Raw genomic sequence first — 27,280 nt, 5'->3', positions numbered from 1 at the left:
TCAAGGCATTAATGAATCTATCAATGAATATGTCACGGATTTGTACAAGTTGGCAGAAACATGTGAGTATGAATGCCTGAGAGAAGGAATTAACAAGAGATAGGCTGATAGTTGGCAAGCAAGACAAGAAAGCCAGCGAGAGATTACAACTCATGTACGGCTTGACCTTAGAAGAGGCTATTAATTCGGCAAATCAGGCTGAAGAGCAGAGGGAAAAGAGTAAAATGTTGTATAGAGAAGAAAATTATCTGGAAGTGAATAAGATGGAGAAAAGACAAAATAAGAGGTGTTGGTGATGTGGCAAATGGAAGTTTCATTCTAAGGAACAGTACCCAGCGGCAAAGATTAATTGCTGCAAATGCAATAAAGTCGGTCAACTGTTGTTATGCCAAGTGTTGTAAGGACTGAAAGAAAGTAAACTACATTGATTGTACCGATGCTGATTTTAGGGCTGATATTGAGGTATATTTTGGCAAATTCGAAACAGTTATAAAATTTTTAGTTGATACAGGAGCTGATATAGTAGCTATACCGTTATCTTATGTCAAATCATTTAGTAATGACATTACATTTAGTATTGTGGAGAGGTTATTAGAGGCCCAGATGGCAAGTCGTTACAAGTATTAGGATGGGTGTTTGCGAATTTAAAATTTAGAAGGCATCGTTATTCCGGGAAAATGTATGTATTAAAAGACTTGAAAAGACCAATCTTGGGGCTGCCTACCATTAGAAAAATGAACATTATTTTGAACTTATTCAGTATAGGTATGGAAAATAGTATACTAAAGATAGAGGAAGTAGAAAATATGTATACAGGTATTTTTGATGACTTGGGGGTGTTAAAAGATAAATTTGCTATAACATTGGTGGACAATCCTAAACCATTTGTACAGACTGCTCCCAGAGTGGTACCTTTGTTGGACAAGGTTAAACAGTTGGACAAGGTTAAACAGGAATTAGATACAATAGTTAGGAAAGACATTGTATCACCTATTGAAGAACCAACTATGTTTGTTTCACCTATTGTGGTGGTGCCTAAGGGCAAAGACGGGGTAAGAATATGTGGAGATTATACTGCAGTCAACAAAAACATATTGCGGCCGATTTTTCCAATACATAAAGTCGAATTAACTTTAGCCAGGCTGAAGGGTGCAAAGTATTTTCGAAAATTGATGCCACGTCTAGGTTTTTCAAATATCTTTAAATGATGAGTCAAAAAAGGTAACAACCGACTACCTATGGGTTTGAACTGTGCACCAGAATATTTTTCTATGAAATTTTCCAATTTGTTCAGTGATTTGGAGGTAGTAGGGGTTTATGTTGATGAGGTACTATTGTACACGAAAGATAAAGAAAGTCACAATAAATTACTGAAAGAGGTATTATTCAGACTACATAAAGAAGGGTTGACAATAAACAAGGAAAAATGTGTTTTTGGGGTTGAAAAAGTCACGTATTTGGGACACACAATAAGTGCAGAAGGGATTCCATTAGATCTTGAAAGAGCAGACAGTATAAAACAGTTCAAGAAGCCAATGAATAAGAAACAATTGATGCAATTTTTGGGTCTGGTTAATTATGTCGGTAGATTCATTCCAAATAAAACTAACATCTTAGAACCACGAAATGAATTATTAAAAGACAAAGTGCTGGTTAGATGGGACATGGTTCTTAAGATGACTTTCAATAAAATAAAAGACAATATACAGAACGCTCCAGCCTTAAAACATCATGATCCTAATAAAAAAAAATATTATATCAGCTGACAGTAGTTCATATGGATTAGGGGCGGTATTATTACAAGAAAATAAGGATGGCAGTAGAGAGGTTATTTGTTATCGAACCTTGAACAATAGTGAAAGTCAAATCGAACCTTGAACAATAGTGAAAGGAATTGAAAAAGAGTGTTTGGCTTTATCCTGGGCAGTTAATAAATTCAAGGATTACATAATGGTTCTAGAGTTAACTTTAGAAACAGATCATAAGCCATTGGTTCAAATATTACAAACAAAACCTCTGGACGACTTAACTCCTCGATTATTAAGATTTCGATTGCAGTTAATGAGATATCCTTATGTTGTAACTTATGTTCCTGGAAAGACCTTAGTAGTAGCCAACGCACTATCTAGAATGATTTAAAGATACACAGACAGGCAATGAGGAATTAACCATTAATTTGATTGGGTCAGGGTATACAGATAAAAAATTAAACAAAATAAGGAAATAACAATCAATATGTGAGTTATGCATAACATTGAGAGATTATACTTTAAATGGTTGGCCTCGGAAATGCAAAGTACTTGGGAATGTAACAGATTATTACCAATAAAAACAGAACTTTTCAGTTCAAGACGATTTGATCTTATATAATTCCAGAATTCTTATACCGGCTAGTTTACAAAAACAAACATTGATTGACTTGCATAAAGAACATCTAGGAATTACCAAATGTAGGGAGCGGGCTAAGTAGTCTGTATGGTGGAAGGGTTTGTCTAGCCAAATTAAATTACTGATTAATAATTCTCCTGAGTGTGTGGAGAAAAGAATAAATTTAAAGGAACCTATGGTTGTAGAAGAGATAGGCATCTCTTCTACAACAAGAGCATAGCAAAAAATTGGTATAGATTTATTTAAGTATGATGGGAAATGGTATATTCTGTTCATAGATTATTACTCAAGATATATAGATATGTTTTTTTTAAAAGAGTTAACAGAAACTTGTGTAATACAGATTTGTAAAGAAACTTTTGCAAGATTTGGCATCCCAGAAGTGGTAAGAACAGACTGTGGAACACAATTTAAGAGCAAATTCCAGGAATTTGCCAATGCTTATAATTTTGATCATATAACAAGTAGTCCATACTATTCACAAAGCAATGGATGTGCTGAAGCCGAAGTTAAAATTGCAAAAACTCTGTTAAAAATTATTCTGATGTTTACTTGGCTTTACTTTCTTACAGAAATACTCCCATGGAATGTGGCTATAGCCCTAATGAGTTATTGTTCAATAGAAAGTGTAGGGAGACTGTACCAATGCATCCAGATAAATTAAAAGTTAACACTAATATTCACAAAGACTTTATTTCCAAAAAGAATGTCAAAGTATTATAATAATAAATACAGAGCAGTTCCATTGAGTGATTTAAATACAGGAGATAGGATAGGAGTCTGAATTGTAGATTTAAGGAAATACGGTGTAATTGAAAGAAAGGCAAAGGAACTGAGGTCATACCTTGTAAGGTCAGAGGGAACAATTTATCGAAGGAATAGATGGCATTTGATTCCTGCACCTTTCTGTAGTGATTCTGCACAATCTTCTTTTGAAGAAGAAGGTATAGTAACAGTGAGTAATAAAGGAAAAATACCAAATAATTGTTCCAATGTTTATCATGAGAAGGATAGAAATAGCTTAGAAAATGAAGAAGATTTTGCAGGGCAAAATAATACTGAGGTAATTCATAAAAGTATGGAAAGGCCTCTAAATAGTCATAGATGTTCAAGTAGAATAAGAACTAAACCGAGTTGGTGTAAAGATTATGTTATGTGTTAGTAAATAAGAATTACTTGATTGTTAATGATTAGAAATTATAGAGAAATAATAATAACGCACACACTCAACATAGCCCCGCACTAGGGAAATCCTGTGTCGCAGGTGCCAAGAACACATACATAGACAACCACAAATTACACCCAAACTCACGAGAGAAGTAAATATAGGCTATACAAACATTTATATATATATATTATTTTAGGCAGATTAGCAGAGAAAGGATGTTGTGTTAGGAAATAAGAACTATTTCTTTGTTAGTGATTAACTGTAGAGAAAGGATGTTGTAGTAGGGACATCCCTATGACGTCGGTGATATTGACAGCCCGCGTAATATAGACTCTCTCCTCTCTTGTGCTTGTACGGAGCTGATCGAAATAAAGATTAGAAGATTTAAGTGGAGTTTTACTTAATTAATTATAACAGAACAGCTCACTTCCCAACGTTCATATAAATAGATACAATAAATATTTTTGCATAGTAATAATAATAATAATAATAACGCACACACTCAATTCCCTAGTGCGGGGCTATACTAGGGAAACCCTGTGTCGCGGGTGCCATGGATACACACATAGACAATCACAAATTACACCCAAACTCACGAGAGAAATAAATGTAGGCCATACAAATATTTCTCCCGTCCCGGGAATCGGACCTGGGACCTCTGCGTGGCAGTCCGGCATGGTAACCGTTCGGCCATGGAGGCAGTTTATTAGCATATAAACTACCTAGAGCCTGTTTTAGCTCATAAGCGGCTGGAGGGACCGGAGGATATCTAGCTTATCCTCTACTAGCTCTCCGGGCTAGTACCGGAGATGCCAGTCGCAGTGTCCTTCGACAATGTCCGGACATAACTCCCAACTTAAAAGGCAACTCACGTGCCCCGCGCATCTCCTCGCATACAGGACTAGACCGCCACTAAGACGCGCTAGCTGCTCACGAGACAGACGACCCGGACACATGCAAAACCGGGGCAGACAAACATGTCCGTCTCTGCAGCTAACCACAAGCCCCAGCGAGTCCATACCCAAGTCCGGGTCCGTCAGGAACGCCAGCAAAGGCGTATCACTGGCGGAGGGCTTGGCCCGGGCGCCCGCTGTATCCTGGTCTTGCCGTCGAACCCGTAGTCTCTCCGGAAAACCCTGTCTCACGGGTCGGTAGTTAGTGACATCTCGGATCGGTAGATAGGGACAGTTGCTTCAGCTGTACTAAGCACAAGTCCGATCGTGAATGGTGTACTATTGCTACCTTTTATGGCTCTGTTACATACCATCTGGCTACCTTTTATTCAATTGACAACCGTGCCAAGAAGAGGTGGCTCGAAATTAGTGGAGGCGAAGCTGCAGAGCCTTGAACACCGCCGTAAAGTTGCCAGCTTATCGGTATTTTACAGGATATATCATGGAGAGTGTGCGATGGAATTACATGATTTAATTCCGCTTTCCCCTTTCCATCACCGGGGGACTAGGCGTAGATTTGGGTTCCACCTCTATGTTGTGGATATTCCAAAGATTCGCACGAAGCGTTACGCTTCCACATTTATATGGCGAACGGCTATGGAGTGTTATTCCCTGCCTGCAGACTAGTTCCCTGCACGTTATAACTTGGACCTTTTCATGGCAAAAGTGAATAGGCATTCATCTATCGTCGACCTCATCGTCACTTTCCATCAGGTGAGATGAAGGTCAAATGCGAACTTACATTTTATAAAAAAAATAAGTTTTATCTTAGAAAAGTCATTTTCTGGCTTCGCCATTTCTGGCGGGCCACTCACATACACAATACGGAAGCGTGCGCGCGCGTACGATCGGAGCGCCTGATCGATCTGAACGGCGCGCCGATTGCATTTGTCGGCGGCGGCGCGGCGCGAGGAAAAACGCGGTGGCGGGGCGGCGCGCGGGCCCGGCGCTCATGTCTAGCAACCAATACATTTCAATGGAAAAAATAAAACACTTACAATTCGTAATAAGGAAAAACTGGGAAATCAAAACATCAAAATAAAAAACATTTAATGAGAAAGCATGAGAAGTGAAATGGGAAATTATGTTCCGGCCGAACTTCTATAAAAACTTGTAACCTTCCGTATAAACGTTATCGTAGTAACAGGTTACACCTGTCGACGCAGTTGTATGTCGCTGGTATGGTGGTGACCTCATAAGGCGCGTACGCCATGGTTCCTGTAGGCTCTGAATGCGGTTCTCAATGTCATTCTGTCATTCGTCTATTATTAGCAATCAGTCTTCCCTAAATTATATTCAGAACTTTATACACACCGTATGTATATTCTCTGTACTCTTGTGCGCTCTGAAATATCTTTGAAGTAAGTCAAGAAGCTTGCCGTCACCGTTGCTGGGTTGATTGTGCAATTCCTCCTCTAAAACTGACACCTCTGGTGCTATTGATTGGTCTACTCCTTTCATGACCATGGATAACCTAAGTGCTGGTGCTTTTATTTTGGTGCTGGCATTTCCCTTTGTCCGTCAATGCCTCTGAGGAGTCAGGAAACGGCCACCCGGTATCTTCATGAGTGTTGGCAGGTTGACTCTCGATAGACACCAGCAAAGACGACTCGTCTCGACTTGATGGTTTCCAGCTAAACTATTAGCAATGAGTAATTTCCCGAAAAAAAGGTTCGAAATGATTATTTCACCTCATTTTTATCAACGTTCATGTAAATAGATACAATAAATATTTTTGCATATAAACTACCTAGAGCCTGTTTTAGCTCATATCATTGGTAGGTTCTTTAGAAAAATCCACTCAGCCGTTACCTATTGTGGTTCACACGTATTCAGATACAATAATTCAAAAACATGTCAATAGCTTCTCTTTCTTAAGTTAACGGCTTTCATTATTTTACCGACAAAATTATTAATAGAAGATGAAATAAAATAAAATAAACAAAAGACTAATGTCACAGAAATATATTGAAAATCGTCCATACGGCTGAAGTTAAAGTCGTTAAAGTGTAAATTCTGACAATAATTGTTGTAATTGTTTTAGATGATGAAAAATACTGCTCTAAATTTTTGTGTAATTTGTTTAACAAAAGCAACATGTGTAGTTGCGGTGGTACACTTAATGCCAGAGCTAAATTCTTCAGTCGCGGACACAAAAAATGCGGTATTAAAGAGCCTATTGATATGAACAGGAACAGACTTGCGCTGAGCCACATGCTATATTTAGAGTTTTCAGGATATATTGTGACACCGACTAAATAACTCCAATGTGCCAAGGTTCCAAGTCGAAATAGCCAAAGAAAATGTATAATTATATACACTGTGAATAAAACGAGAGCAGCGGTTACTACAACTTTTTTCGCACTCACATCTTTATCACTTCCCGGACTAGCGGTAGCGGGCTTAATTGCTTTATTTAAATTACTGACAGAACTTGCAGACATTGTTGTTCTTTGTTACGTACTTATTAATTATGTAAAAAGTAGATACATATTAAATTTACTTGCGGATCTTTTAAATTTTAAATGTTGGTTTTATAACGTTTATAATCGTCCAAACAACAGACACAAGACTCACTGCAGTGTAAAGATTCAAGATCTTCATTAGCGGAGTCAGAATAGCGGTTGAGCGATTTTTAATATTACAGTAGACGTCATGCAAAAGTAGTAACAAATGTAGTTGTGGAAGCATACTCAAAATAGTAACGTAGTTTCGTAACGATGGATAATAAATGCTGGGAATAACTCCTGCGGCCAACAATGTGACATAAAAAACAATATTGTATTTATGAGTCGTGTGTGGATTTCCAGAATACGAATACAAGAGATAGCACCAATGCGTTAAAGTGACTAGACGAATTAACCATATTATTCTATAAAATATGTGGCTCAGAAATATAAATGTGCTAATAGCTATTAAGCAATCTCTTGCAACATTCATACTGGACGAATAAGGTTTTAATTGTTGTTTTGCTTTACACTGAATATTACATGATGATGAGTTTATTTGTATATTAATTTGGTTATTATTATGGTTATTTTACTTTACAAATGTTGACTTAAAGAAGACATTGTCACCACAGTCTTTGGACACAAAGAGAATTTAAGCACTACGTTTTTGGACACTTCTTCCATTTTTTTTCCATCCTCTAAGCACTACATACATCAGAAAAATATTTTTCAAATCTGATGTGCTTTACAGAATCAAAAATGCGTAAAAGTTTTTACATAAAATTTAATAAAAATTTGTGAACGCTGCAGTAATTTTGACAAAGGAACACTAATCAATTTTTTTATTTTTTTATTAATTTATTTCTGGCTATGGAAACAAAGTCCTTCAGCCAAAAACATAAAAATAAGTTTTTCTGTAAATATGGCCGCCACAAAGAGGATAGGCAATTTGAGGCGGCGGCGTGCTTGGATTGACTCGGGATTCTTTAGAACGGGCCGATACGGGTATTTTAGTTCGAGATTCGTATAATTTCGAGTTTTAATCTTCGATTAAGGCACAATAGCACTATCCTATTCCACTTTAAACTAGATTTCACAAAATAATTGAAAGTCAAAATAAAAACACTTTTCCCTCCAAAAGGTCCAGAGCGAATCCGAACACTAATCAATGGCAATAAGTATTGCCTTAAAAAAATATATTTTATAGTTGTCAATAAATGCCGTCCGCATGTGTTTTTAATTCGTCAACTCCAGCCGTTCTAAATGAGCCTAGAAAAATTAATTTAATGCCTTTACAAATTATTTAGCAAATGTCTTTAGTAGCAATAAAATAAATCAATCATAATTTTCATTATGTCATATAATGAAATGTATAATATTGTTTATAGTAGTATTTTTATAATTTCACATGTCGCTCACTGCGTGACTTGGATAAATTTTGACAGCTGGCTGCCATTAGAAACAAATGCTGTGTGGTTTTGTGCCGATCTAATAATTTTCGATAATAAGCTTTTATTGAAAAAGTTCATGTGATACAAAAATCCTCCATCATGACTTTAACGAAGATGGAGGTGGATAACGCGAAGGGAGAGGGCTTTAGGCCATACTACATCACAAAGATTGAAGAATTACAACTCATCGTGGCCGAAAAATCTCAAAATCTTCGTCGTCTACAGGCCCAAAGAAATGAGCTGAACGCGAAAGTACGCATGCTGCGGGAGGAGCTCCAGTTGCTACAGGAGCAGGGTTCTTACGTGGGCGAAGTTGTAAAACCTATGGACAAGAAAAAAGTGCTTGTCAAGGTTCATCCTGAGGGCAAGTTCGTAGTAGACCTCGATAAGAACGTCGATATTAACGATGTAACAGCCAACTGCCGCGTCGCACTGCGAAACGAGAGCTACACTCTTCACAAAATCCTGCCCAACAAAGTCGATCCATTAGTATCTCTTATGATGGTCGAGAAGGTTCCAGACTCAACTTATGAGATGGTAGGAGGCTTGGATAAGCAAATCAAGGAGATTAAGGAGGTAATTGAACTACCTGTTAAACATCCCGAGTTGTTTGATGCACTTGGCATAGCTCAACCTAAAGGAGTACTTTTGTACGGGCCTCCGGGCACTGGCAAGACACTGCTTGCCAGAGCTGTAGCTCATCATACAGAGTGTACATTTATTCGTGTATCTGGCTCTGAGTTGGTGCAGAAGTTTATTGGTGAAGGCAGTCGCATGGTGCGAGAACTCTTTGTAATGGCTAGAGAACATGCTCCGTCTATCATTTTCATGGACGAAATTGATTCTATTGGATCATCTCGTATTGAATCTGGTAGCGGTGGTGACTCCGAAGTACAAAGAACTATGTTGGAGTTACTTAACCAACTGGATGGCTTCGAGGCTACAAAAAATATAAAAGTCATCATGGCAACAAACAGAATTGATATCTTGGATCCAGCATTGTTGAGACCTGGACGTATTGATAGGAAGATTGAGTTCCCTCCACCAAATGAAGAAGCTCGATTGGACATTTTGAAAATTCACTCCAGAAAAATGAATCTAACTAGAGGAATCAACCTCCGTAAGATTGCAGAGTTGATGCCTGGTGCTTCTGGTGCAGAAGTTAAAGGCGTCTGCACAGAAGCAGGAATGTACGCTCTCCGTGAACGTCGTGTCCATGTCACGCAGGAGGACTTTGAAATGGCCGTAGCTAAAGTAATGCAGAAAGATTCTGAGAAAAATATGTCTATTAAGAAACTCTGGAAATAACTTGCATATTCTTTACATTTTAAAATACTGCTTGTTTTTAGAAAATTAATTAAAATATACCTTTTTTTTTCTAATAAATTGTCTGTTTTCTTTTATTATTTCCTCTGTATTTTTAATGCAGTAAAATAAGTCTGTGAAATAATATAATCTTCATACATAAAAGACGTTTATTCAAATTTATTTAATGAAATACAAATTCATTAGAGACAGTTAAACAGTGATTAATTATGCTTTATCATAACTAATACTTATCAACTTATTAATCCTAAATTACACAATTATATTTAAAAGCACACCTTATTACTTACTTCACAAAATAGTAATACATTATGGGTAAAACTTATTGTATTCATTCACATATGAAATCAACATAATAAATCATTGAAAAATGGTAAAAAAATTATATTAAGTTCTACCGAACCTGACTTCAAACTTATTTCTATTTAATTAAAGCATCTTATACAGCCCGCGAGTAATTGTATAAAGCTACTTTGAAGCTGCCCGCCCTACATTCAAGTTCTAGTGGGCGGTATATAAGTGCTATTTTGACATCTGCTTTAATTGTGACATGAAAAACAATTATAAATGCAAAACTTTTAAATCCTCTTCATGTAAATTAAAGAGGTTAGAGTGAAGTGCTTTTCCATGAAAGCAAAAAAGGCAACTTAACAGTTAATACTACATGAGGGAGTATGGACATTTTATGTGGAACATCTTGATTTTTTTTTCATGAATTCGTTCAGGTAGGTACTTAATTAATACAAATTTAATCAGACTTGGCGAATCTAATGTTTAGACTCATCGGTATAAATTATGCGTATAATATTCTAATTTCTCGGCTCGGCGACAGGGGGAAGACATCTTTCACGTTTTTTCAAGAAATATAATTTATTTCTTTCCTTTTTTCCCGACAATGGACGCCCTATCCCTGTCATCAATATCGGACTCCGTGTCAGACACATCGAGTGGCGGCACGACTATCTCCAACCCAGCTGTGCCCTGCAAGGAACAAAAATTGTTAATTTTTATATTGGTACGGCACAGAACTGTCCGAAACAATTACTGTCAAATAAGTAATACTCGACCAAACGACAAAAGACAATGTCAAGTACGAAGCTTCATTCGCATCAAGCTTCTTTTTAACCGACTTGAAAAAAAAGGAGGAAATTCACAATTCGACTGTTTTTTTATGTATGTTACGCAATAACTCCGTAATTTGTGAACCGATTTCGACGATTCTTTTTTGTTGGAACGAGGTTACCTCGGAAATGATCTCATTTGAATTTGAAGAAAATATTCCACCTCTAAGGGTGGCAAACTAGGTGATAATGAAATTTGAGGTCGGTTTTTTTTAGTACTCTGTACCTACTGGTTCTTAATTTGGTCGAGTATTACCATCGAGTATATAACCAGAAATAGAGACGAAATGTAATTTAATTTGTTTGAAAATTATTCTGCCATACTATCATTACTGTGACAACTGCGCTCCGATTGGCCAGCCCGAATTTGAAACAATTCGGTCCGTGTCGTCAATTGTTTCACTTTAATTCGGTCAGTTAACTAGAGCTTTGTAATAATGGACGAAAATTGCAAAATTACATTTAATTACCGATGAAATTTGATTCTGTTTCTTTTGTAATTACATGTTTTGCTGTTTTTCCCCACACCACCGACTGGAACAGCACGCCATTGTTAGAGATATTATCTTTATTACAATAAATACAGAATATTTTTAGAATATACGTATACGTACACATAGGTCAGTTGTTGGCCTGTCTATACTTTAGTGCAAACGAGAGTTGATATTTATAAGTAATGTATCACTGATGAGTTACCAGGAATGTAGGGCCCTTATTTCGTCTCTATTTCTGGTCGACGAGTATTATTTATTTGAATCTGACAGTAATTGTTTCGGAGGGATGTCGGAAGCAATCGGGAGTAAACGCCCTGCCCTGAGCCCTGATTTTGATTCAAATAGAAATCGATTCGATCGGGTAGTCTCGAAATCAGATGGGTTTCTGAGCGAGAAGATGAACCTGATTCCTATTATATTTTTCTAATTTGTGAGTTAAATCAACTATTGTTCCGATTAGAAATGTTAAAAGTTTCCGATCTGCCAGTTGTGAAGCGCAATTATACGCCTCGACTCGGAAAAGACGCAGTTTCCGATGGGGAGAGGCAATAATCAATCAAATAAAGCTGCTCGGCATTCTATCAGGTGAATTAGGAACATGTTTTCATTTATATATTTAATTTGTCTGTTTTATGTGATGTATTACCACTTCGTACATTATGCCGTTTAATTAGACGATAACATTGATAACGCCATTAAAATCATCGAAACTTGACTTGACGTCATGACGTTTTGACATACGTTTATACAGGCTATATTTCATGGACGTATTAATTATTTAATTATTGTATTCTTTATTAAAACCTTAGAGGATGGAAAAAAAGTCTAAGATTAGAACAGTTTTCTTATTTCTTGACAACTTAAACTAGAAAACTGTATTAAAAAAATGTGTTAAACTCATTTAAAAATGGAAAAAATAAAGGTTAAACTGTATTATAATAATCAATAGTTCAATATTATGCCAATAGACAACGCTGTAAAATATTTGATCAGTTTTTATAAACAAATTATGTAGTCGGTTTAAAAAGTTTATTATTAATTATTAGCGCTAAGGACCAAGATACAGTTAAACAATAACGCTTTCTAATGATCCCTAAGTAGGTTTGATAACAATGTGATCCATGAGACATAATAAATAACGCACACAAACATCGGCATCGGAAGTAATTGGGGGGCGTTGATGTTGTCCAGGGAGTGCCACCAAATTTGAAAAAAAAAAACCTGAACTGTCTATTTAAACTACACTACACATATACATTTCTTTCCTTGTGATTTTTTTGTGTTAATATAACAGATACGTATTTTTTGTGTTGGTGGGCGTTGAATGTATTATCTTGCCTTGAGACAAAAAATTTAGGAACATAATGATATAGATGAATTACGGGAAAAAATAACCCAGGTGGTTTGGAATTCACAGGCATGAATGGGTCAAAACCGGTGAGGTTTATAGCGCCACATTCATTTATAGTTGTAGATACTTACAATGGGGCGATTTTGTTTTCGGACCGACTTTTGCCAGACGTCTCTCATGAACTGCAAGGGATTAGTAAACTCCTGTCTTCTAGACCTTAAATATAAACAAAGAATATTCATTTTATACATCGCTATTCTAAAATAAGGCTGAGCGTTCCATTTAATAATAATAACGCACACACTCAACATAGCCCCGCACTAGGGAAAACCCTGTGTCGCGGGTGCCATGGACACACACATAGAAAACCACAAATTACACTCAAACTCACGAGAGAAATAAATGTAGGCCATACAAATATGTCTCTCGACCCGGGAATCTAACCTGGGACCTGTGCATGGCAGCCCGGCATGGTAACCGTTCGGCCACTGAGGCAGTTATTGCATTAGGCATTGGTTACAATAATCGAGTGGCAACTTTAAACCGGGGTGCACAAGAAACGCTTTGGTTTTTCTATAATCATCTCGGTGGAATTTGGTGTTTTTGTGATAGGGAGATACTCTAGAAAGTTTACCTTCATGAATAGATATAATAGCACCCTTTCTTTTTTGACTTTTCAATTGGTTTCGACGTCTCTGCTACAGGTAATATCATAATAGTATTATATGCAATCGTTCAATATCAGGATTCTTAAAGTACGTTAAGATACGTGTACGAGTACGAGTAGATACGAGATTTTAAGACCTAATTATGTAATGATTGCATAAAATACTTTTTCTACAAATAAATAAAATTATGAAATAGAACCAATAAGTAATGTATATTTATTGAACATTTAATTTTTTTTAAATAAATTTTAACCCATGTACTACGGTAAGAAAAAGGCCATCATACGGCGTCTTCATATATTTATATGAAAGCCAAACAAATGCTACAAAACAAAAACCAAAGAGATGGAATAGAACTGACCAAGTGCCGCATATATTTTAACCAATCATCGGTTGCAAGACTTTTAGGCGAATTCACCTCATCAGCAGGCAGTATATCGTTTGAATAGCGTCCTAATTTAATTAGCAAAAATTTGACGTTCTTTTTTTGAAACTCATTATAGTTCTGTGTACAGTACTTGTTGAACCTTCATATTCTTCAGGTAACCGCCTTCGATATCCTTGTGAAATGAAACTCCTTAATTATGTGAAGAAGCCGTACGCGCCTGGCCGGTCAGAGCTAGAATTCACAGGAAAATGAACAATTCAGGAGCTCTGATTGGCCGAGCGGCGTAGCAACCCATTGATAGGACCGGTACGGTGTGGGAGACACCGTACCGGTTTAAATATAAGCGATTATCAGTTTAATTAGATTCTTGGATTAATCGTTTTCTTGCGCTCTTAGTAGTAGACGTGTTCATGATTGTAAGTCAGATCGACATAAGTTTCTATGAATATACAGTCCACTTCACATGATTAAGGAGTTCTATTTCACAAGGATATCGAAGGCGGTTACCTGCAGAATATGAAGGTTCAACAGTACTATAATATTCATTATGGTTCCGTGTACAAAACTTTAATGAAATTTTTCAGCTCAGTGGCGAGACCTTAAGTAATTGAGTTTTAATTCAGAACTAAAAAGAACGCCTTTATGATGTCGTTTATGAAATTATAATTGACAGATTAAGTACAGGAATAAAAAAAATTAATGAGCGCCACATTTTGCCGCTTTATACCAACAGAGTGCAGGTTCATCAAAGCTAGTTCTCAAATGTTTTTCGGGTAAGGTACTGCGGTATTTATACAATATATCTGTAATATATATTTAATAGTATTAATAAATCTACTGCAGGTGTCTACATACCCAGTGGGCGGCATTTCTAAACCGCTGGAGCCAGGCGACATTTCTGAAATGCTTAACGGAGTAGTTCCTTCAGATTCTGCCAGGGTGTTTTGGAAGTGCACTCTGAAATGTAATAGAACAAAGTTTTTGACTTCGTTTCAATCAAGCTATTCAAAAAGTACTGTCGGAGTTTCTACCTATACGCGCAGCCTCATCTTTCTACATTACTTTTGATTATAGTGACTCTCCCTCCGAACGGCACTATGACCTGTGCAAATGAACACGCACAGGGACCATCTAAATCAGGTCCCAACCTCGGATCAGCACGTTTGCACGGACTTCATCCGGTTCTCTGTAAGGCTAGTGCCTTAGGTGAACCTCCCGGGATCCACATATAGCACACTCCCTATTTTCCAGATTAGTATAGGAACTGTAGGCACGCTCAATTCCCGTCGCGCTCCGCACGACTAACGGTTGCCACCGCTGAGCCGCTGACTCAAGTCGACTGCCAAATCTCCTATACGAGCAGCCTGTGATTTAAAGTACTTAAAAACCGAGCACAGTTGGGGCTGCCCTGCTTCTGTAGCGTCAACAGTGTTCGTAAGAGTGCTGCCTCGCTGATGAGCAGGTAGCGGACCAGCGCCAACAGCATTTTGGAGGTGTTTGCGTGTAAACCCGATGCCCCCATACACAGACATATAAACCGTACATCGGTGTATGTATACGAGCATATAGTCATTGACTGGTTACATGATCGTATAGTGTATTTATTAAGTCCATTTTTATTACTATTACTTCTAACAATAAGCAAAGCTCTTAAGATGTTTATAATACCATGGACAAATAATTCTAGAGGACTGTTAATCGTAGTACAAGGCAGCGAGTCGGATATTTAGCTACTTAGTCGGGTATTTACCAAACAGCTATTTTTGTAAATAATTGACCAACTGCACTTTATCAAGGCAACTCTAATTTCTAGTGATTACAAACAAATCAACTAGATGGCGCTTATGACACATATTTTTATGAATGATTATCACTAGTAACAGGTTTCTTACCACGGTATAACTTCTTTTTATTTTCCCGATATTTAGTGAATAACCACGAAAGTCTTAAAATCTATATATTTTTATGAATACTCCGGCTACTCTTTTATTTTGTTTAAGTTTAGCGCCATCGATCCATATTAGGAAGCGTTAATTAATGTACCACACTACGCCATCTATTGACACGCATTCTTGGCAAAGTCCAGAAAATAATTTTAACTCATGATCAATATTTGAATAATATTACATGGAAAAAAACTGAATTCTTATATTCTTCCAGGTATTATTAATCTATGTATAAGACAGGATTTTGACCTTTTTTTCAAAACAACAATCTCTATTATGGAAATTAGCAATCCTCTGAGTTATATGCTCCATGCTATTTGTTAGTAGCATGGAGCATATAACTCAGAGGCTGTTAAAAAGTTTGTAATATTAACCAATGGATCCTAGGTATCTGATTAGATGACTTATATTATTATTAGTACTCACTGTGCATAAGGTAGCTGTTGTCGCTCCCGTTGGCTTCTGCGTCGCACATAGTAAATGCATACAAAGATGTAAGTTATAAATAACAGAGCCAAAATCAGAGCTACAGACAGTGGGAGTCTGTGCACATTTTCTAGATCGTGGTGAGCCCAGCCGTTGAACAAGGGCAACTGGAATAGATGTTATATTTACATAAACATTGCGGCGAGTTTTCGCGCGACCGCCGCGCGGTGACCATTCACTTACCATGTCTTCATGTACAATAATGGTAAATCTAAATTCAATTTACTAGGCAGCAACATTTAAATTCCTCTGAATAATACAATCACGCGGCCGCCGCGTAGACCAGATTCAAGCCAGATTTGCCCGCGTGTCCGGTACACTCATTTAAGTTAAAACGTAAAGGCTAAACAAATAGAGCGTATTTTGCCATGACAGTTAGACGCACGCAGTCGCTGCGCGGCGGCAACGCGGACTCCGCTCCTCGACCGCGCGGGGTGAGCGCGTTGAAATTCGTGGCGAATAAATGCGCCCTAACGGTTTACATTATGGGCGCTGGACGTGGAGGTACCGGGTCCGATTCCCGGTAGGACCAATTTGGGAAATAAACTTTTCTAAATTGGTTCTGGTCATGATGTTCTGGAAAGTGCCTAAAAATTCCGTTTACAATAAGTTAAGTAGTAAGTATCACAATAAGATCGAATACACATAAAAAGTATCGTCGACCATGTTGGACTTGAACCTTTATTTTTCTTGTGCGATCTTTGTATTATTAGTGTTGTATTACAAGTGAAATATGTTGAGATTAAAGATAAAAGGCCGATATAAAATATTTCGAAATTCATATTAAATTGACGAGCAACATTACCAAATCAATACGTACCAGAGAAGAATCAACTTCGGGACAAGCGCCATTTTTCTCTACACTCCCATTGTCACATAGACAGGCTGCTCCTTTATCATCCAGAACACATATATTTTGACACTGCTGATCACTACACAAGTCCTCAACATCATCCCTTTGCACGCTTTCGTGTCTTATTACGAACGTGTTAGCGTCGAAAACTCTTTGCAAGTAATGTTCGCACCGCTTTGTGGAATACAGCATGCAGCGGCTCAGTTTGAACGAGTTCGCGACTAGGAAATATATATGGTCTTCATATATTGCGAGGTCATGTGGTGCTTGTAGATAGGGATCGTCTGATATGAACATTTTCCTGAAATTTAGTGCAGACACTGATTATTTTGTACCAATTCTACATCCAAATTACCATGTATTAACTGGAGAAGTCTATTCAAATATGATATGGTTTCTTGTGATTTGTTTTCCTATTGCAAGAGGGTTTGGCTATAGGAATGCACCTACAGCCATATCTATCTATAGTCATCGCTTTGCCCATTTAACAGATTTATTCTACTGTTTGACCGCCATGGACGCTTTAAAGTGTCTTACATTAACTTGGCTGATACGTCTTAAAGCGTCAATGAAACCGTTTCATTTTCAATTGAAAGTAATAAGTAAATATTAAAATATTATTTGCGTCAAATGTATATTCTAGTTAAATATGGATTCATAGTTGCATTTTATGTTCAGGTATGTTTTTCTTTGACTTAGGAGAATGGAATTAATATCAGGCGGAAATTTATAACATGTCATATCACTATATAGGCTTGGTGTCTAGGGACCAAAACTAGTTTTTATCAGTTGCGGTCAAAAGATTAAAGCCGTGGTGACCTAAGCGCCCAGTTACACGACACGAAAGTTTTCGTGCGGCCGCCTTGCGGTACCGCCCAGTTACCACGCTTTACACATTTAATATTTAATTACCGATGAAATGGGATTCCGTTTATATTGGAATTAGATATTTTGCTGTTTTTCCCAGACCACCGAATGGAAAAGCCCCCATTGTTGGAGATATTATCTTTATTACAATAAATACAGAATATTTTTGGAGTATACGGAGACGTACACACAGGTTAGTTGTTGGCGCTGTACTATTTCAGTTTTCTTATTTGTGATTTCAGAGCAAACGAGAGTTGATATTAGAAGTGATATAAGGCGTATTTGCTTGATGAGTTTCTGGTTATTTACTCTAAGTTGGTAACTAACGGTACCCACGGGAAGAAGTTAACGTGCTACTTAATCTAATAGCATAACACGATCTTTCTCGTATCGTGTCGATACTTCTAGGACTATATTGACTTTAAACAGCAAGTTGCCACCTTGATTGTGTTATCCATGGCCGCGTAGAGATCTTCCCTCGTACAGGTGTTAGGGTACGGTGGGCACACGACCAAGTGCTTCATGAACTGTCGTGGGGAACCACTGACATATCGGGTTAGACTTAGCTAACTTAGGAAGGAAGTCGATTCAAGGACTTCCACACGGGCCACCGCAGATTAATAATATATAATAATATAATATAACCGATTTATTACACGATGAAAAACTTACAGTTGTCCACCTTCATAGTCCATCCACAAAATATGAGCGGGACCAGTTTCAGCGATGTACACGATCTTCTTAAAAGAATCCACAGCTAATCCAGTACAATTGTGCACTGTGGCTATATCCATGACCTTCTGTCCTGAGAGAGTTGCAGACCAAATAACGGACTCAAAGTCTTTTGTGACGCAGTAGAACATGCGGCGATGTGCTGGATCTACTACCAGTGCTGTTACCTGTAATGCATACCATATCACTGGCCACACTGGTTTCCATCCAGAAGCCTGTCAAGAGCCTTATCGGTGATCGGATTTAGTAGAGGCGAAGATGCAAAGCCTTTAACACCGCCGTAAAGTTGCCTGCTTATAAGTATTCTACATGATATAGCACGGAGAACGTGCGACGGAATTCCACGAAATTATTCCGTCATCCCCTTTCTATCATCGGAAGACTAGACGAAGGCAAGGGTTCCAACTCTATGTTGTAGATATGCCAAAGATTCGCATCAAGTGTTTACACCTCTACATTGTCACATTCCATCAGGTGATGTGAAGGTCAAATCTGCCGCCGTTAGTTGAAAGGACGTGACATTTTTTCGAAAAATTGTTATTAATATTATTTCATAATGGCGGCCACTAGGCTTGAGTCAGTGTCAGTTTTTTACCGTGATCAGTCAAAAAGGCCGATCTGTCACTAATTTTTTCTAGGTGGATAAGGTATGAAGTTACCGCAAGAGAAAAGAGATATTTTTTATAATTTCATTTCTTTGTTCTGTTTTCTCGGTTTTGAGTTTTAGTCACAAACACCTTTTCAAGTAAGGGCGGCAGAAATGCGCACTTATTCTTACAATAAAAAAAGTTTATTTTGGTCACTTTTCGTAAACTATCGTTATTTTCACCTTTTGAGCTTTACACGACTTTGCCTTTTAGGGAAACTGAGCGATTATACTATTTTTTACCTCGGCATTAGGTAGTTTTTGCAAGCGAGCACACAATTTCTGCTTAACGTTGCAAACTCTCATTAGTCTTGCAGACGGTGTGCTATCCACGAAATAGACGTTGTCTGTTATCCAGTCTACAGCTATCTGCAATGTGAAGGACGATTTTAGAACAACATTAATGACCCAAGAGACATATATGTAAGTTATATGTATATTTTTTAAATTCCCTTTCCTCCACAAATCGTTGAAACTGATTCACGTTTAATTAAATTTTTATTGAATTGATATTCAATTATTTTTTGGAAAATTACTCCATTAGTTTGTTATAATTATTAATACAAAGATCGAATACTCAGAAAAAACTCCTTCGATCCGGAATTTTTTCTGAGTGTTTTTTCTGAGTGTTCGATCTTTGTATTTGTATTAATAATGATTCACGTCTGTTGGAATTTCTGAGCAAATCGAATTCTTACGATTGTTACGCAATGGATATGAAACTATTTTTCCGATCTAAATCGCGTCTATTTGTTTTTGTTCAAACAAATTCATGGTCACGGGATAGTCAGCCTTTTGTTGGTTTGAAAAAATAAAACAAGACTGCAATCCGAAAAATGGGTTCCTTACTTATATAAGATAAAATGCCGTTTGATCGAACACTAATTGCTTCAAAACGTTGGCTCGATTGTCCGTCTGACCTATGAACCGTGAGATCTAAGGTTTGCCACCTCGATGCATCAAAATCTCGAAAGAACATTTGCTCTAACGATGAACAGCCAAAAAAGTGATTTCTCGAAAAATTTAGTTACCTGTATGTCGTATTTTGTATGTTTTTTTACATTTCAAGGTGTGAACGAGCAGGCTGCTGATTTATTTTCAATGTTTGATCCAATTTGTAAGCCTTACATTTGTAAATTTCTGTAAGTCTAAATTTGAAATTTAGAATCAAATGAGACTTACAGAAATTTGCTCAAAAATTGGAAATGAAGCTGCTTTTCGGATCGAAATCTTGTTGACAGCGACGCTGTTAAAGATTGCAACACAGACGTTACTGCGTCATGGAGGTTGCGAGAACCAGTCCGATTCTCCATATTAACCTTGAAGACTATAAAAAAAAATCCATGGGACGACGTAACATTTTATCTCAAGTAGGTAACCCATTTTTCGGATTGCAGTCTTGTTTTATTTTTTCAAACCAACTAAAGGTTGACTATCCCGTGATCATGAATTTGTTTGAAAAAAACAAATATACGCGATAAGATCCGAAACAATAGTTTCATAATGCGTAATAATCGCGAAAACCTAAGAACTCGATCGATATGTACAAAAAATTTAGAACATTTTAAAATTTTCGCTTAAACGTTAAACACTTTTGGTGACACCGAATGATGAAGAGAAACCAATATTTAAAATTCGGGATATAGCATCCCTTACAGTTTCGTAGGCATACCTTGGAAGGACGACCGACATTAGTGATGATGGTTTCGTTGTTTGTGGTGTTCGCTTCGACCAATTTTCGTGCCTCTGCTGATGTTATGTACAACTTTTTCATCCTGAAAGGACGCTTATGTAAATTCGTATCCTTGGTAGGTATAATAAAACCACATGAAACTACATGAACCAAATTATGTATACACCTAGGCAAAAATTTTATAACTCTCCTATTTATGAGTCGAATTCAAAATTTTCCCGTACTAATACGGTTCATTTTGTTTGGATTGAGGGGCTGGTTTTATTTCAGAATTTATTTTTTTACAAACCAAATGTAAGCCATTTGAAAAATATATATCGTATAGTACACGTGTTCTATTTAGTTCAGTTGATATAAAAAAAAAATCATTGGTATATGTAAAGTACCTATTCAATATAGTGGTTTTCTTGTACAATTTCGGTGTGAATTTGTGTTTTTTTTCTATCGTGAAAATTTTCAGGAATCAATTTTACTATATATTTTTTTACATAGTGATTGATTCAACACTTTGACTGTTATGCGAAATCAACCAAACCCATTTGAGGTTGTATAGACTCTTAAATAATAAAGTTATAAATTTTATATAATGCATAATTTCGATCTACGCGAACTTAATTTTTGGACCCATTCTGTTTTTATTTTGTTTTTCGTTTCCTTATTTTTTTCGCAAAATTCGTTTTCTGTATTTTTGGAATTTTGTTTTTTCTTTATATGTTTTTTGACAAAATTCGGGGACTATAATATTAGTAAATAAATATGGCTGTTTATAAAAATAACAGAAAATGACCAAAAAATAAAGTTGGCGTAGAGTTGGAGGTATCGATTTGCATAATGTAGTTCTTTTGAGGTGGTATAGATAGGCATAAAAAAAAGTTATGAACTAATTTCTTGCTAGAATCTTTGAATCTCTCTCCTGAAAAGTGGTCATTTTGCTTATTTGCGGCCTAGTTTTAAATACAGCCTTCGGAACCATCGATCTTCTTTCTCGATTAGTCTACTTTCACTAAACGTCTACCAGTTACCAGAAATTACACTTTTTTTTATATAAAAGCACCTAGGACTAGTTTAGCAAAAATCTTAGTTTCTAATAGCAGAATATGGAGTGGGTGGAAATGCTGACTTATTCCCTGAACGCTACCTATATGTTGGGCCTTTTCCAGGCGATAGTGAATAGGCATTATTTAGGTGTGCATGCTCTATTGTCGACCTCGTTGTCGCTTTTCATCAGGAGAGGTGGAGAACAAATGCGCACTTATATTTAAATTAAACTCAGTACTGAGTACTAAAAAAACCGAACTCAAAAGTTCATGGAATTACATCTATTTTATTGAAATCGGTTACCGGAAAGTGTACTATCCCCTAGTTTTGCCACCCTTAGGCGTGGAATATTTCCTTCAAATTTAAATGGGACCAATACTGAGGTAACCTCTTTCCCACAAAAAGAATCCACAAAATAGGTTCACAAATACCGGAGTTATCGCGTAACATAGATACTTTATTTTTATTTATTTACTTTGCATTTTACATGTATGGTACAGATTACACTTATACATTTATTTGGTACATACATGTAATACCCTGTAAGGGTGTGGCAAGTATAAGGCTACAATTTACATATTGTAACCTTGAACGTAGTTCATTTATACAGCTTATTATATTACATCTATTTTTAATTATTACTAAATACTACTTAATATTGACGTTATAATTGCAATACATTTTTATTTTAAAATAAATTATAATTTACGTATTAATTAATTAATTGTGGACAATAATTTACATCTAAAAATTATTATAATTTCAAGTATTACAAGCATTCATTAGGAATATTATATACAGTTACAAGTGCTTTATCTCTAGGTATGTCTCAGGTATCCCACTTATCTTCGAAAAATTCGGATATATTATAGTAACTTTTTTTTTGTCAAGAAATCCTTCAATTGTTTTTCGAAATCCGTTTTTTTTTCCAAATTTTTAATATAATTAGGTATGTGGTTATATATTTTTATTAACATTGAATGTGGAGCGCAAGAAAATAATTTTAAGTCAGAAAAAGGAAGTTTAAGTTTATTTTGATAACGGTTTTTACGTCGTATTAAATTTACTGGAGTGTACAAGTATTCAAATTTTTTAACAAATTTACTAGATTCAAAAATGTATACGCAAGTAAGAGTAAGTATATTTAATTTTATAAAGTAAGGCTTACAGGATTCCGTTTGGCGTATATTTGTTAGTATTCTTATAATTTTTTTCTGTAGGACGAAAACTTGCTGGCAGGTACAGCAGTTCCCCTACAGTACAATCCCGTAAGCCAGTCGTGACTGAGCAAACGCATAATACGCAGAGAGGGCTGTTTTTTTATTTGTAACACACTTTAAATGCCTAAGGGCATACACGAATGACGACAAACAGTTTGAAAGTTTTTGGATATGGGGTTTCCAATTTAAGTGTGAGTCTATGTCGACACCCAACATTGTAACCGAATCCACAATTTCTAATTTATTTAATTTGTATTGATATTTAAAATCTAAAGCTTTTTTTTGGTAGGGCCTAAATTGTATCAACTTTGTTTTTTTAAGGTTTAATTCCAGATTGTTACGATCAAGCCATTCCGCAATCGAATCCAGCACAACATCCAAATCGCTCTTTAATGTATTGACACATGTGCTAGACAAAATTATAGAGACGTCATCCGCAAACAATACACTGTCAAATGGTATCGATGGGGGGAGGTCGTTTACATATACTAAAAACAGAACACAGCCCAGTACACTCCCCTGAGGAATCGATCCTATGGTAGAGATTGCATCAGACCTAACATGTTCAATTCTACCTGTATCAAAGTTGATGTTTTCAATTTCAACACACTGAGATCTATTCCGGAGGTACGACCGGAACCAATCAAAAGCTATGCCTCTTATACCAAGGCCATAGAGTTTGTCAAGTAAAATCTTGTAATTTACTCTGTCGTAAGCCTTGCTCATGTCGAGTAGCAGGCCGACAGCATATTTTTTATCATGTATTATGTCTAGAATTTTTTGTACATACTTATATATAGCTAAGATCGTTGTTCTATTTTTGCGAAAACCGTGTTGACTATCATGTATCACCCTAAACTTTTCAAGGAATGCAATCAGTCTTTTTGACATTGCAGATTCAATAATTTTCGCCGATGTATATACTAAATAACAATACAGTCGAATTGAGAACCTCCTCCTTTTTTTAAGTCGATTAAAATAAATCAGTAGCACATGACCTGGAAATAAACCGCAGGCCATAGAAAAACTTGTATCATTGATATTTTGTCTTTCCAGGTCATAATAAATATACCCCAGCTTGAATTCGTTCAGGTTGATTTAAACCCCAATAATGAATAGTAAAGTAGGAATTAATATACCCTCGAAAAATAAATAAAATATAAATGAACTTGCTACTCTAAAACTTAGAAATTATATAATTAATTAAAAAATAATATTTAATAAATGAAAATAATATAAAATAAAAAAAAGAATTTTCAAAATCGGTCCACAATTGACGTAGAAATCGGAATATATACATAAAACATACATACAGCCGACGGTATAACATCCTCCTTTTTTTTAATTCGGTTAAAAAGTACATTACATTCTTTTTGGTATCACCGAGCTTGAAATTATAGAACATCAATGCTACCCTGGCTGACTTTCGTCTTATGGTCTGCTAATGCTAAAACAACAATGTAATTCTAGTCTTCACCTGACATTGTAATCCATATCGCTGATGCTACCAGTGTTATGATCAGTGTACTCAACGGTGGTGTACCCGTCAGCTGAAATCGACCGCACGGAGTTGCCTGACACGTACAGGATAGACATGTTCCTCTTTGTAGCTTTGCAAGAACGGCGGTCATAGCTGCGAAAGAGACTTCTTATGTAAAGATGATGAGGACCCCCGATTCAGAACTCTTCGATATTTTAACCGAATCGTTCGATTGGATATCGTTCCCGAATCGAAGGGCGTTTTCCGAGCTATTCAGAACATTCGACTTAAACGTTCGATTCGGATAAAATATCGTTATCCAACAGCGTTTACGGAGTTAGTCGGTGAAATAGATTATAAGAAAAATTAAAATCCTTTTGTGTACATTTTTAACACTTTAAAGGCCTAAAATAGAATAGGAACGCATTAGTCTTGCATTAAAATAATTAATAAAATTGAACAAATCAAGACTTTATTTAAAATAATAAGAGATTTGCTTATTACATATTTGCTTTGTAAACAATAGGACGTTCCGTGTAACTTTAATTCGATAACTGTGTCCTGAATAACGTTTGTAGCCTTTGCCGGTCGAGAAGTTCGAGTAATCGTACGGGTGTGACGTCATTTCGATTCGGGTGTTGTGAATAAAAATGAAAAGAAATCGTACGATATCAAATCGTACCGGTCAACAACTGAGTTATCGTAAGGTTTCTGAATCGACTCCCTGGTTGAGATGAACTGATCGATAGCGTTCGGCAATTTTCGTGATAACATCATATCATGAAAAGGATGAAAATTAATAACTGGAACCAACCCTATAGCATATCCTCGGTGACACGAGCACAAAAATGACCCTGGAGTATTTCGACAGATCTGAGAGCAGGCGTCGTTGAGACATTCATCCACGTCCACACAAGAGTGCAGGTCTGAGCCTGGTTGGAATCCAACAGGACATTTGCAGGACGGGCCGTGTGGGGTCGGTTGGCAAGTGTAGGAGCAGGTGTTGTTTTCGCAGGCTGATGCTGTGGAAATTGAAATGTATTGGATTTACGACACCGCTAGGTTTGCGACGACGTCTATGGACTCAAAGTTTAAGTCATAGTTTCCCAAAGTGGTGTAATGTGAACCCAGTGGGCGCTAAAGAGTTCTAAGTTGATGCTATCTAGGCGGTGCTACCGCATTTATATATAAATAAAACCAAAATTATCCATATCGGCGATATATTGTAGAAAGGGCGAAAGCGCCATTTCAATTTGTTTTTCTGGGGACTATGTTTTAGTTTTTCTCTACTGTTTTAAAAATTTAAGTACTGTTTTAAGTTCAATTTTAAAATTTAAACTTAATAAAAACCAAAACTGAGAATCTTAAAACAGAATGTTCGAACGTAAAATATTCGTTAAAACCATTTACTTACAAATAAATGGACGACGGGTCTAATACAAAAACCACGAAAAAAATGTCCCAAGTCAACCTATTTAAACGAAGTGACATGTAAAGGAATATGAAAAAGCTTTTAAATTGTAATGTCATCGCAGTACTGTCTAATTTTGCTTGCTTCGCTGTCAGTCAAACAAACGAAGACCAAAGCGTGAATGACGCTCTGTATACGATTTTAACGCCCTATAAGTTCGGACACTTTTTAGCGCGGACCCGACGTCCATATAATTGTAAGTCAATGGTTAAAACCTAAAACGTGCTTCCCTGAAACATTTTTCCAAATACACAGAAACTTTCATTGTAGTTTAATTAGTATTTTTAAGCAAAAAAAAAATATATATGAAAAAATTATTAATTATATATTTTTTGCATATAAAGGGCAATAACTAACTTCAATGTGACTTTTAATACTTGACTTAAACAGAAGTAAAGGGCTCATTTATAAGTCAGTTTTTGTGTTATTTATGTAGTAATTAATGTAATTGAACTACCTAACTACTACATTAACTACGGATGATGATAACTTTTTATAGGGGCAGTATAGTAGTGGCGCTGATCAAGATCAAGGGCCTCGAGTAATTATAATATCCTGCGTAGATCTGGCTCAGCAATCCTGTACTGTATTAGTCTTAATGCAAAACGAAAAATGACGATGTTCTTCACGGAGTTACTACTAAATTGTTTGACAACTCAATGATCTTTGGTCACTACCAAAAAAATGTCGGTATCGCGCGTTTTTGCATTACAAAGTTCGTGTTCCCAAATCCAAGATGGCGTTACAAATAAAAAAAAACAGTTTTTTATGTAGTAACGTTATCATACTCAGTGTGCGATATGATGTTAATATTATCAATTAATTTGTCTAAATTTTAATATCTCACTTAACCATCTTTTACCTTCGCCGCGACATTAGTGTGATGATCTTATTTTTTAATTGCTACATGCTACTGGTGAGAATTAGTAAGCCGGTTTCTATATAATATATTTTAACATATTTCAGTTTAAAATACGATCATTCACAAATATACGATGATGTAAACAACGTGCGCAACAGATGGGCACATTTTTTTACAAACTGTATATTTTTCAGGTGCCAGTTACTAAAATCCGGTGTATTCCTTTCC

The 27,280-nt window shown here is 36.4% G+C and overlaps 2 protein-coding genes across 2 annotated transcripts in view; one reads left to right on the top strand and one right to left on the bottom strand.

Annotated features, from left to right (window-relative positions):
• The first annotated feature begins 8,409 nt into the window (after nt 1-8,409).
• On the top strand, nt 8,410-9,780 carry LOC113239772 (26S proteasome regulatory subunit 8). Its single transcript, XM_026476884.1, has one exon. The coding sequence runs from the start codon at nt 8,510-8,512 to the stop codon at nt 9,716-9,718; it is 1,209 nt and encodes a 402-aa protein (XP_026332669.1). The 5' UTR covers nt 8,410-8,509; the 3' UTR covers nt 9,719-9,780.
• Nucleotides 9,781-9,882: 102 nt separating this feature from the next.
• Nucleotides 9,883-27,280, bottom strand: part of LOC113239860 (prolow-density lipoprotein receptor-related protein 1) — a 76,465-nt gene continuing 59,067 nt past the window's right edge. The window contains exons 29-38 of the mRNA XM_026477010.1: nt 25,534-25,741; nt 24,717-24,872; nt 20,961-21,063; nt 19,532-19,657; nt 18,583-18,809; nt 17,011-17,344; nt 16,131-16,297; nt 14,614-14,715; nt 12,834-12,918; nt 9,883-10,717 (exon numbers count right to left, since the gene is read on the bottom strand). Coding sequence (XP_026332795.1) covers nt 10,607-10,717; nt 12,834-12,918; nt 14,614-14,715; nt 16,131-16,297; nt 17,011-17,344; nt 18,583-18,809; nt 19,532-19,657; nt 20,961-21,063; nt 24,717-24,872; nt 25,534-25,741 — 1,619 coding nt within the window. The 3' untranslated portion in view covers nt 9,883-10,606. The remainder of the gene's footprint in view (nt 10,718-12,833; nt 12,919-14,613; nt 14,716-16,130; nt 16,298-17,010; nt 17,345-18,582; nt 18,810-19,531; nt 19,658-20,960; nt 21,064-24,716; nt 24,873-25,533; nt 25,742-27,280) is intronic.

This window comes from Hyposmocoma kahamanoa, unplaced genomic scaffold (assembly GCF_003589595.1).
Source record: "Hyposmocoma kahamanoa isolate Upper Pololo Valley unplaced genomic scaffold, ASM358959v1 116, whole genome shotgun sequence".
Taxonomy (NCBI): Eukaryota; Metazoa; Arthropoda; class Insecta; order Lepidoptera; family Cosmopterigidae; genus Hyposmocoma; species Hyposmocoma kahamanoa.
The sequence above is the reverse complement of the archived record's forward strand: the minus strand, read 5'-3'. Positions and strand labels throughout refer to the sequence as shown.